Source organism: Capra hircus, chromosome 29, assembly GCF_001704415.2.
Source record: "Capra hircus breed San Clemente chromosome 29, ASM170441v1, whole genome shotgun sequence".
NCBI lineage: Eukaryota > Metazoa > Chordata > Mammalia > Artiodactyla > Bovidae > Capra > Capra hircus.
The window spans coordinates 11,911,688-11,924,197 of NC_030836.1; the positions used below are offsets into that span (position 1 = coordinate 11,911,688).

The window sequence follows — 12,510 nt, forward strand, 5'->3', positions numbered from 1 at the left end:
AAGAATGCAGCATTTATACCTATTTATACTGAAGATGGGCATATTCCACCAAACAAAACCTAAAGTAGAATTTCCCAAGTGTTTACCAAGGCAGAGTCCTCAACTCTCAGTCTTCAGAGTAGACAGGCAGTACACCTCAAGAAGTTTCATCCACTGGTACCAGTGTGCCACACAAGTATCATTTTCAGTATAGGCTATGTGTGAAAAAGCTAGTGAGGCACTTCTCTAAAGAATATCTTGTACATGTACACAAGAACACTTTTAAGAATATTTATCACCACATGGATTGTAACACTGAAAACTGTAAACAGTCTAAATATCAAACTGGAGAATGGAATAATAATGTTTTTATTAAATACCATACTACACAAAAGCTTAAAAGAATAAACTAGAATACATCTATCTGTCTAATAAGCCTCAAAAAATCATAACATTTGGCAAAAAAGTCAGAGAATACATACTGTTTTATGCCATTTTTATAAAGTTTTAAAAGAAGTTTCAGGGACTTCCCTGGTGGTGAAGAATCCACCTGCCAATTCCGGGGACACGGGTTCATCCCTGGTCCAGGAAGATCTCACATGCTGTGGAGCAAGCCCATGCATCACAAGTACTGAGGCTGTGCTCTAGAGCCTCTGAACCGCAACTACTGAGCCTGCATGCTGCAACTACCCAAGCCCGTGCACCTAGAGCCCAGTGCCCTGCAACAAAAGAAGCCCTTGCACTGCAGTGAAGAGTGGCCCCAGCTCGTCACAATTAGAAACAGCCTGCACATAGCAACAAAGATCCAGAACAGCCAAAAATAAATCAATCTTAAAACAAAAGTTTCAAAGACTACAATTTGTCCACCAAAACCTCCTTCCTTTCATAGCAACAAGAGTTGTAGCAGAGCTGAGGGTTCTCAGCTGGTTACTGAATTCTCCAGGCTTCCCCCACAGCTGCGTGTGGCCATGTGACTGACTAACCTCTTGCCAACAGGATGTTAAAAAAAGTAATGACTGCAAATTAGACTTTGAAAATCCTAGCTTATACTTTGTTCTCTCCCCACCTCCTGCTGGATTAGCAACACCTAGAGAGAGAGCTGGTTAGGATGACAACCGGTCTCTGACTGACTACACAGAACAAGATTCACTCTCCAACTGAAGCTATCCCATAAAAGAAATAAACTTCTATATCATCTAAGCTGTTGAATTTTAGGATTTCTCATTAGTTACAAGAGTTTAGTTCCCTACTCTAAAAATTCACAAAATGATACTGCATATGTTTGTAAGTACATATATACTAAATATAAAACCACAGAATGGAATTATAAATCTAAAATAATGGTTGCCTCTGAGGATGGAGAAAACGGAATGAATGGTATTGAGAAAAACAGGAAACTTCAAGTATATCTAACCTAATATATTATTCTTAAATCTAGTGGTACAAAGGATGTTCATTATGTTAATCTCTATATATATCTGCTTAAAATATTTCATACAAAAAAGAGAATCTGGATGAACTATGTGAACAATGATATGCAACATATTTTAATATAACATTTGCCTTATAACTCCTTTCCTTTTCTCCTCTATTCTGCTTTTCAAATGCTAAAACACTTCAGATTTATTACTTACTTTCTTGATCTGTTGGATCATTTCCTTCATACTCAGCCCCCCGGATAAACTGTAAAATGTTCTGCTTGAAGAACCTCTGGGCCAGGTCCATTACATTTTCTCCATTATCATTGAAGGCTTTCAGACCTTGGGAGGCACTGCTCATTCTACTGAGTAGAAATTTAAAACAGTGAAGGTGGCCTTCCATGGCTGCTAAGTGAACTAGAGGTGAGAGGAAAAATAACAATTTAATTTTGGATTGACAATAAAATAACTTGAAAAAAGAAATAACACATTAATTCTAGTTCTCCTAGGGAAATGACTATCTTCACTCTAAATAACGGGGCTTTCCAGGTGGCGGAGTGATAAAGAATCCACCTACCACCTTCCCTGGGTTGGGAAGATCCCCCAAAGAAGGGCATGGCAACCCACTCCAGTATTCTTGCCTCAAAAATTTCATAGACAGAGGAGCCTGGTGGGCTACATACAGTCCATGGGGTTGCAAAGAGTCAGACACCTGAGCGTGCACACACACACACTCTTATATAACAGAGATGTACTCTGGATGCAAGGATAACAGACCGTTTTTTCAGCATACATATCCTTAGCTAGCCTCCAAGTCAGGCCACAGCAGTAGACTAAACGGTTGAATAGTTACACTAGTTACACTAGAAAAGCTAAATGTGGGTCACCAAAGCGCAGATCTCAAAAAATTTTCATGGAAAGTGAAATCCAAATTGTGCAGCTTATATGAAAAAAAAAACACTCTGTATGTAATATCAGTCGTGTCCGACTCTGCGATCCCATGAACTGCAGCACACCAGGCCTCCCTGTCCATCACCAGCTCCCGTAGTTTACTCAAACTCATGTCCATTTGAGTCAGTGATGCCATCCAACCATCTCATCCTCTGTCATCCCCTTCTCCCGCTACCAGGGAAGCCCTCTATGTAATATAGGTGATAGGTGAGTTATCTCAATATTTTGGGAAAAAGTCGAAGAAATAAACCAAAATAGTCATTATGCAAACAGGGGTGATGTTATTTTTATCACTATGCATTTTGTCACTTTTCTATAAACAATATTTTTATTATAAACAAGAAAACTGGATGAAAACTGCAGTCTATTCTCCCCCATTCCTTCTCTTAAATTCTTGAAAATAATAGGAAAGACATTTCTTAAAGCCATAATGACAAGAAAAGCAGACAAGAATACCATGAAAAAACAAGAAATGCTAAGGGGGCAGGGGGTGCTTCCCTGCTGGCCCAGTGGTTAAGAACCTGCCTTGCAATGCAGGGGACACCAGTTTTGATCCCTGGTCTAGAAAGATCCCACATGCCTCCAGGCAACTAAGCCCACCCACCCTACAGCCCCTGCTCTACAACAGTAAGAAGCCCACGCACTGCAATGAAGACTCAGTGCCACGAAAAGAAACTAAAACTAAATAAATGTTTTTAAATGTTTTTATGTTAGGGAATCCCTGAAAGAAAATATAATGAATTAGACTGGAGAGCCATACCCCCAAAATCTGCAAAAATTAGGAGTGGTTCTGGAGTACTACAAGCTTAGAGGCAATAATTACAAAGAACAGGAGAGGCTTTACACCTCTTGAGAAGTGACCATTGGGAAACAGTCCAATTCATGTATAAATCTTGGCTCTGGACAAATAGGGCAGTGCCCAAGCGACCAGCAAAACTCAGGAGAATCCATTAAGTAACAATATCCGAAAGACACTTTGCTGGTACGTGCCACTATACAATTTCTCAGCTGAACCTCCCATTAGAAAACTCCCCCTGAAAGTTCAGATTCCTCTAACTACTTACTCACTGTATACACTGAAATGTACTATGGGAATTTCTAACTTTACAGGTCAAAAACTGAACTCCTTACCCTTTTTCACATGCATACACAACTCTCCCCATCTCAGTTACTAGAAATGCTCTCCTTTCTGTGAAGGTCAGGCCAAAACCCTGAGTCCTCTGTCACTCCCCACATCTAATCAATCAGCAAATCTTATTGGCTCTATCTTTAAAAGATACACAAACCCCAATCATTTCTCACGATCTTTGCTGCCTCCACTATCTTTGCTGCCTTTACTCTGGCTAAGAAATTGTAGCCTAAATTATAGCATCAGCTCCTAAATGCTCATGCCAATGAGCATCCTCATTACAATCTAGTATTATGAACATAATAGCCAAAAATGATGTTCTTAAAGAGATCACCTTTATGTAAAAATCCTTCAATAGCTCCTGGTTACCTCTCAACCTCATCATCTATTACTAACCTCCTCACTTCTGTTTGAACTACAGTGACTTGGTGTTACTACTCACTGTTACACAAATACACCCAGGCATGATGCTGCCTCAAGAGTTTTACCCTTGCTGAAGTTCTTCCTAAAATGTTTCTCTTCCAGGATATCAAGACCTGTTCTCTCAACTCCAAGTCTTCACTCAACTGTCAACTCTTCATGAAGGCTTCTCTCACCACCCTATTTTAACTTCATTCCCTGTAACACTCTACTTCCCTTTGCAATTTAACCTAAACACATACCTTTATTTAATATATGTTTTGTTCATTCAGTTCAGTTCAGTCACTCAGTCGTTTTTCTACTCTTTGCGACCCCATGAACCACAGCATGCCAGGCCTCCCTGTCCATCACCAACTCTCAGAGTCCACCCAAACCCATGTTCATTGAGTCGGTGATACCATCCAACTATCTTATCCTTTGTCGTCCCCTTCTCCTCCTGCCCCCAATCCCTCCCACCATCAGGGTCTTTTCAAATGAGTCAGCTCTTTGCATCAAGTGGCCAAAGTACTGGAGTTTCAGCTTTAGCATCATTCCTTCCAATGAACACCCAGGGCTGATCTCCTTTAGGATGGACTGGTTGGATCTCCTTGCAGTCCAAGGGACTCTCAAGAGTCTTCTCCAACACCACACTTCAAAAGCATCAATTCTTCGGTACTCAGCCTTCTTCATAGTCCAACTCTCACATCCATACATGACCACTGGAAAAACCATAGCCTTGACTATATGGACCTTTGTTGGCAAACTAATGTCTCTGCTTTTCAATATTCTATCTAGGTTGGTCATAACTTTCCTTCAAAGGAGTAAGTGTCTTTTAATTTCATGGCTGCAATCACCATCTGCAGTGATTTTGGAGCCCAGAAAAATAAAGTCTGACACTGTTTCCACTGTTTCCCCATCTATTTCCCATGAAGTGATGGGACCGGATGCCATGATCTTCGTTTTCTGAATGTTGAACTTTAAGCCAACTTTTTCACTCTCCTCTTTCACTTTCATCAAGAGGCTTTTCAGTTCTTCACTTTCTGCCATAAGGGTGGTGTCATCAGCATATCTAAGGTTATTTTTATTTCTCCCGGCAATCTTGATTCCAGCTTGTGCTTCTTCCAGCCCAGCATTTCCATGATGTACTCTGCATATAAGTTAAATAAGCAGGGTGACAGCCTTGACGTACTCCTTTTCCTATTTGGAACCAGTCTGTTGTTCCATGTCCAGTTCTGACTGTTGCTTCCTGACCTGAATACAGGTTTCTCAAGAGGCAGGTCAGGTGGTCTGGTATTCTCATCTCTTTCAGAATTTTCCACAGTTTATTGTGATCCACACAGTCAAAGGCTTTGGCAAAGTCAATAAAGCAGAAATAGATGTTTTTCTGGAACTCTCTTGCTTTTTCCATGATCTAGCAGATGTTGGCGATTTGATCTCTGGTTCCTCTGCCTTTTCTAAAACCACCTTGAACATCTGAAAGTTCACAGTTCATGTATTGCTGAAGCCTGGCTTGGAGAATTTTAAGCATCACTTAACTAGCATGTGAGATGAGTGCAATTGTGCAGTAGTTTGAGTATTCTTCGGAGAAGGTAATGGCAACCCACTCCAGTACTCTTGCCTGGAAAATCCCATGGATGGAGGAGCCTGGTAGGCTGCAGTCCATGGGGTTGCTAAGAGTCGGACACGACTGAGTGACTTCACTTTCACTTTTCACTTTCATGCATTGGAGGAGGCAATGGCAACCCACTCCAGCGCTCTTGCCTGGAGAATCCTAAGGATGGCAGAGCCTGGTGGGCTGCCGTCTATGGCTCGCACAGAGTCGGACATGACTGAAGCGACTTAGTTTAGCAGTTGAGCTTTCTTTGGCATTGCCTTTCTTTATTCATTTTTATTATTATTATTAGGGTCTATCTCCCTCCTTACCACCACACAAAGGCAGAGACTTTTGTCTGTTTTATTTGCAGTGATATCCCTAGCACCTAGGGACTGACACACAGATGATTTAAAAATAAATTTTGAATTAATAATTTTTAAGAGAGAGATCTGAATATAAGCAGTATAGTCCTGAGGCCACATTCTTAACCTCTACATTATACTATTAAAAATATACTATAAATGGTTATAAAATAACTATAGATCTTTTAGAATGTATAGTTTTAAAGAAATAAAAGTTGAATGTTTTTTCAATGAGCAGACAACAACAGACAAACAAAGTGATCAGGCAAATTCAATAAAGTACTAAATAAAAACGAAACCGCCCCTTACCTTGCATTACAGAAAGGTCGGTGATAGGTGGGCTGGAGATTTAAATGTAAAATGAAATAATAAAATTCCTAGAAGATAACGTAAGAGTGTCCTTGGGAATTCCCTGATGATCCAGTGGTTAGGACTCCACATTTACACTGCAGAGTCCAGATTTAATCCCTCGTCAGGGAACTAAGATACCTCAAGCCACACGGTGTGGCCAAGGGAGGAAAACTTATACACACACACATGCACACGTACACACATAAAAGAGTGTCTTCAAGACCACATAGTAGGAAAAGACTTTTTAATAAGATTCAGAAAACACTAACCATAAAGGAAGAGCTTATTAAACATTAAAATTAAAACTTCTATTCATCAAAAGATATCTTAAAAGAATGAAAAGGCAAGACATAGAAAAGATAGTTAAATGGGAAAGATAGTTGCAACACCTGTGACAAAGAGCTTGTATCTAGCATATATAAAGACCCCTACAATTCAATTAGAAAAAGGACGGACAGTTTAATTTAAAAAAAAAATGCAGAAGTTTCACACTGGTATTTCACAGAAGAAAATAACTAAATAGCCATTAAACATATGAAAAGATGTTCTACATCCCTAGTCATCAGGGAAAATACAAATTAAAACCATAGAGATATTACTATATACTCAAAAGAATGACTAACACCAAATAAATAAATACATTTTTTTTTAATGTTCACGTCAAATATATTTTACTACTTCAGTTTTGTTAGAAACTATTAGAATGATGACAGTTTAAATGTCTTAAACATGATTCAAACATTTGACAAGTTTATATTGAAAAGTCACAATGTCTGCTTTTGCAAATACCTGGAAGGTTTCCGTTGTAGTCCACGTCTTCTACACTACATCCCCATTTCACGAGAAGCTGCAAGCAGCCAAGCCGCCCATGAAAAGCTGCATAATGCACAGGTTTCCACTCTCTCTTATCAGTCACGCTGGGATCCTACAGATAACATTCACAAGGACTCAGTTTCTTTCCATTTTGCAGCAGAAACACTAAGTCTAGCAGCTTAATTCTACAAATGAGAACCAGAAGCTGTTATTAAAACTGTAAGGCAAACACTAAATATAACAGAAATATTTATTGCAACCACTGATTTGAACATATGAGCTAAAATAAAATACTAATGATATTTTTTTAAAGATTATAAAGATTTTTTTAAAAGATTATAACTTGCCACATAGAAACTGTTGCTAAAAAGGTATTTAACTAGTCATTTTACAGGTCACAAGCTCCTGACCAACAAAATGAAAGATGGATTCAAATGATCAAATCATTTCTTGGGAACATAATCCAAGAGTTAACGAAAAATATTTAATTCTTATAAGTAGTTATTTTTTACAACCACTGGGTAATTTTAAAAATAAATATTATAATAAATGAAATTTTTGGAGATATAAATCACTTTTTAAATTAGTTCATGAACTAAGAGTTACAAAAGAAACGGGTAAACACATACCAATTCAGAAAGGTTACAATTGCTGGTTATGTGTTTGGAAGCCTTAGAATCTTCCCTGGTAAACTTTGAACTCATATGAAGGACCTATGGCCTCTGAAATATTTTGTACCACTAAGCTGTTTTTTTGGTTGCTGAAGATTTAATTAAATTATTGCTCCCATGTTTAAAGATGGGAAAGTTAAAGAGAGAGATCAAATTACGTCCAGAGTCTTATGAAGGATATAAAAAGTCAGAAAGAGATAACCAGACTACCAAATGTTAGTCCATCTATATGATTATACATTCTCACATATTAACAGGAACACCTCACCACGCCACTTCGGAGCATTATTTGTAAAGTGAAAGAATGTCCATGTGTTGCGGCAAGGTGTAAAGGAGTGCATCCACGGTCATCTTGAGCTGCCAGGTTGGCTCCGTTGATTATAAGAGCCTGAAGGCAGAGAAATAAGAAGGAATGTATGTGAACACAGACGCTAAATCGTGCAGATGCAGATTTAAAGGCAAGCAATTTATTACTCTATAGCTAAGCTATTATATAACTTTTTTTCCTGTGTGCTACACACAAAGTCTAAGGAATTCTTAGAAAGTCCTAAGAAAAAGCTTGAAATCCTTTTTATTATTTTTTATTTTTTTGAAATTCTTTTTAAATTACCTAAGAGACAGTGTTCTTGCCTGGAGAATCCCAGGGACGGCGGAGCCTGGTGGGCTGCCATGTATGGGGTCGCACAGAGTGGGACACGAGTGAAGCAACTTAGCAGCAGCAGCAGGAAACACTCAGAATCGATTTCACATTTTGATTTGAGTATGTACATATAATTCATAAAACAAACTTTTCATGAGCACAGATTAAAAACCACCAACTTAAATAATTTAATGCTAAGCTAATAAAACTGAAATTTAAACTTTCTCTATTCCAAAAGCAGAATCTTTTATTAACTTTTAATAGATTTTTAATCTATTATTTAGATTTAATCTATTATTTTAAATAACTTTTAATAGGGTTTTAATAGAATAAAAGGACTTCACTATTAAAATGACTAGTTCTAAGCTCCAAATCAAACTTCTAACTGCACTGAGGAGATTCCATATGAATTTACACTTGGCCCAGCTTCTATATACGGGTTATAGAATATACACAACATGTCCCTCTATATAATATACAGAGTAATTAGTTTAAAAATTATTAGCTAATATTTTTCAATTTTATCTCCCTCAGACCTTTTTCTTTTCTAACCAGCCTGTATTTACCAGTATCTCGGCTAACGTTTACTTAGTCATAATTCCTACCAAGAGTTTTAGGAAGAATAGTTTCCGTGATTTTGGCTGACTCTCATTAACAAACTAGTCAATAATCATCACAAAACACATACCAAGGGCTTACTACATCACTACAAAGAATACGAAGATGTACTAACTTAGGGAATTAGGATATATGTAGAGACAAAGACAATCAACTATAAAAGCCGTCCTTGGTAAGTAACAAATGCACAGCACAGTACCCAAAAGCATCACAAAAGCTCTAAGAATGAACAGATCACTTTGAGGAAGAAAAGGACAAACAAGGCAGAGAGAATGGCTTAAACTAGTGCTTAGAGGAAGGCAAGCATCAAGTAAACCTTCTTTTGACCCTGATACTCCCTTCAGTTACTACTGTATTTGTACTTTCCTTTCTTTGCCTACTTTTCAAATTAAATACCTCCATGCCTGAATGTAAAGTCCACCTACAAACTGCATGCTATCTCTGTCATTCCAGAAATATAGCCAACCTCCCACTATAGAGTTCTCAAACTCAATGGCATTTCCTTAAGTGTTGTTCCTCTTAGTTTTATTCTGTAACTGATACACTACCTGACTTCTTCAGCTTCTTCCTTCACTTGCAGTCAATGCATCCTGGCTCTCTGTCTTTCTCCTCTGAATTCTTTACTCATTTCACTACTTGCTTCTATCCCTACTAGTAACATGTTTCAAAACTCAATTCTCAATTCTCCAGACACTCTTCTCTAGCTTTATTTCTCCTGAAATCTTGCTCTCCCATGCCCTTTTCAACTGCCTGGACCATCTGTACCTGAATGACCGACAGGCACCTTAAACTCAACATGGGCCAAATTGAACTCAACATCCTTCCTCCCAAATCTCCCCTGCCTTTCAGATAGTGCCATATCTATAGTGCCATAATTATCCATCATTCTGACTCAAAACCTTACAGTCTCACTATACTTTGTCAGTGCTTGCTTTGTAAGATGTTTTAAATCATTTTATTTGTTTCTCATTGCAACCAACTAATCTTATTCTCTATGGTTAGTGATTATACCAAAGTCTCTGATTTTCTTACTTCCAAACTCTATTCATTCCAGATAATCCTGGGTGCATCTTGCTAAAACAACTTCCTAAAATACTGTTTTCATTACCACATTTCCCTGTTAATATCCATGTGCATGTGTGTATATGTCCAAATATATATATATATACACACATATAAAAGTCTCTTTCCTATACAAATGAATCTTTATTCTATTACTAAGACGTTTTACAAATCTGGCTTATCTAAACTTAGTTCAGAACAGTTCACATAACAAACCATCTACACTCAGTCAAACTCATACAACAGTATATTCCTTGAACACACCACACTTTTCCAATTCAAAGATTTCACACAGAATTATAGCATAGATATTAATAGGACAAAGTCTGAATTCAAACTTTGGCTTTTTCACTAACATAGGCAACATACTTAACTCTGAATCTGTTTCCTAATCTACATGAAAGGAAACTCAAACCACCATTGTACTAAATTAAGTGATGCAAGGGAAACTGTGATTGACAAAAAGTGTTTGATAAATTTAATCACTATTTTTCTTTTCACATTCCCTACCTATAATGCTTCTTCACAACTTATCTTCTTAAAATCAACCCAATCTTTTAGGATTAGTTTCATTTGGAAGTTTCATTGCCTCCATTTATGATTCCTCTATCTCAAGTTCTACAGCTCTTCTCATCTGTACTTTCCTGAAAATCTTACTCAAAGACTATGACGTGTACTGTTTTGTAACTCACTGAGTAAAGGTCCTGTCACTGCAAATAGAATCTGAGGCTTCTTACAGTTAGGGACTGTTTGCTTATAAGATTTTGTATTCCTCCAAATTTCAATCCATTTCACTACATTTATTCAATCTACTTACTCCAATAAACTAGATCCTGACACATATTAATGTGTAACTCTAGCTGAGGAAATACATTAAATGAGGAATTTTAGGCATGATAATCTGGACATGACTGTAACAGCCCTTAAAACAACCCAAACAGCCAACTACTTTAGAGATAAAATAATTTTGGATCTTACACAATCTGTTTGAGTGATTTGTTTTGTTGTTGTTTAATTGCTCAGTCCTGTCAGACTCTTTTACCCCATGAACTATAGTCCGCCAGGCTCCTCTGTCCATGGAATTTCCCAGGTAAGAACACTGGAGTGGGCTGCTATTTCCTTCTCCAGAAGATGATCTTAACCCAGGGATTGAACCTGCATATCCTACATCAGCCGGTGGATTCTTTACCACTGAGCCACTAGGGAAGTAATTTCTAAAGCAATTACTTTTTAAAAAAGTAACCAAGGGTTTCCCTGGTGGCTCAGTGGTAAAGAATCTGCCTGCCAATGCAGGAGACATGGGTTCGATCTCTGATCCAGGAAGATCCCACGTGTCATGGAGCAACTAAGCCCATGAGCCACAACTACTAAGCCTGTGCTCTAGAGCCTGGGAGCCCCAACTGCCGAAGCCTGGGCACCCTAGAGCCTGTGCCCCCCAACAAGAGAGGCCACGTCAATGAGAAGTCTGCACGCCGCAACCAGAGTAGCCCCTACTCACCACGAGAGAAAAGCACATACAGCAATGAAGACCCACAACAGCCATAAATAAATAAAATTATAAGAAAAACAGAAAAAGTGACCAAGTTATTATTACCTGCATGCAAGCATCCTGTCCCCTGATAGCAGATATGTGAGCTGCTGTCCAGCCTCTCGCAGTTACTTGGGAGACATCAGCTCCATGCCAGAGGAGCCAATGAAGACACTACATTAAGAAAACAACCATGTTAACCATGTTAACCATTTTAGCAGGCATTTAACATTTTTATATCGTTCAAGTTAGTCTACCATCATAAAATACTACAGCCTGAGAAGCATCACAAGTGAATGAGGACGCAGGTAGAAGGAAAACAAAAGCACAATCACAATGATATGGTAGCCCACATTTGGCCTTATGGTGGGGTAAACAATACAGAGTGGTAGGAGATGGGGAAAACTGGAGACCACCTTCCTTGTCCATAAGGTGAAATGCTACTCTATCCCAGTCAGTTTTTGCACTGAATGAAACGCTGGTCCAAATCTTATGTTTGACCAATACTTTACAAGCCAAACAAAACATGTCTGTGGTTAAATTCATTCAACAGCTGCCAATTTACAACCTCTGCCATAGGTTTCGAAATGGGTCCAGAAAATTCTGTATCAGAGCAAACACTGTTATTCTGAGAAGGCAGTGACAAAAAAGCCATCCAAAAGAAATAGAAATGCAAGAAGGCAAAGTGATTGTCTACGAAGGGTTTACAAACAGCTGAAAAAAGAAGAGAAAGTAACAGGCAAGGGAGAAAAGGAAAGATATATCCAACTGAATGCAGAGTTGCAGAGAATAGTAAGGAGAGATAAGAAGGCCTTCTTAAACGAACAATGCAAAGAAAGAGAGGAAAACAAGAGAATGGAGAAGATTAGAGATCTCTTCAAGAAAACTGGAGCTATCAAGGAAGCATTTCATGCAAAGATAGGCATGATAAAGGACAGAAATGATAAGGACCTAACAGAAGTAGAAGATATTAAGAATAGGTGGCAAGAATACAC

At 38.3% G+C, this 12,510-nt stretch overlaps 1 protein-coding gene across 6 annotated transcripts in view; it reads right to left on the reverse strand.

Annotated features, from left to right (window-relative positions):
* The window catches only part of ANKRD42 (ankyrin repeat domain 42), a 58,838-nt gene that overhangs the window by 31,375 nt on the left and 14,953 nt on the right, over positions 1-12,510 (reverse strand). For all 6 annotated transcript variants that reach the window (XR_001917480.1, XM_018043075.1, XM_018043074.1 and 3 more), the window contains exons 3-6: positions 11,582-11,689; positions 7,936-8,055; positions 6,973-7,108; positions 1,614-1,814 (exon numbers count right to left, since the gene is read on the reverse strand). Coding sequence is in view for 5 of the 6 variants with exons in the window: in XM_018043075.1 (XP_017898564.1) it covers positions 1,614-1,814; positions 6,973-7,108; positions 7,936-8,055; positions 11,582-11,689 (565 nt within the window). In the remaining variant the exon portion in view is untranslated. The remainder of the gene's footprint in view (positions 1-1,613; positions 1,815-6,972; positions 7,109-7,935; positions 8,056-11,581; positions 11,690-12,510) is intronic.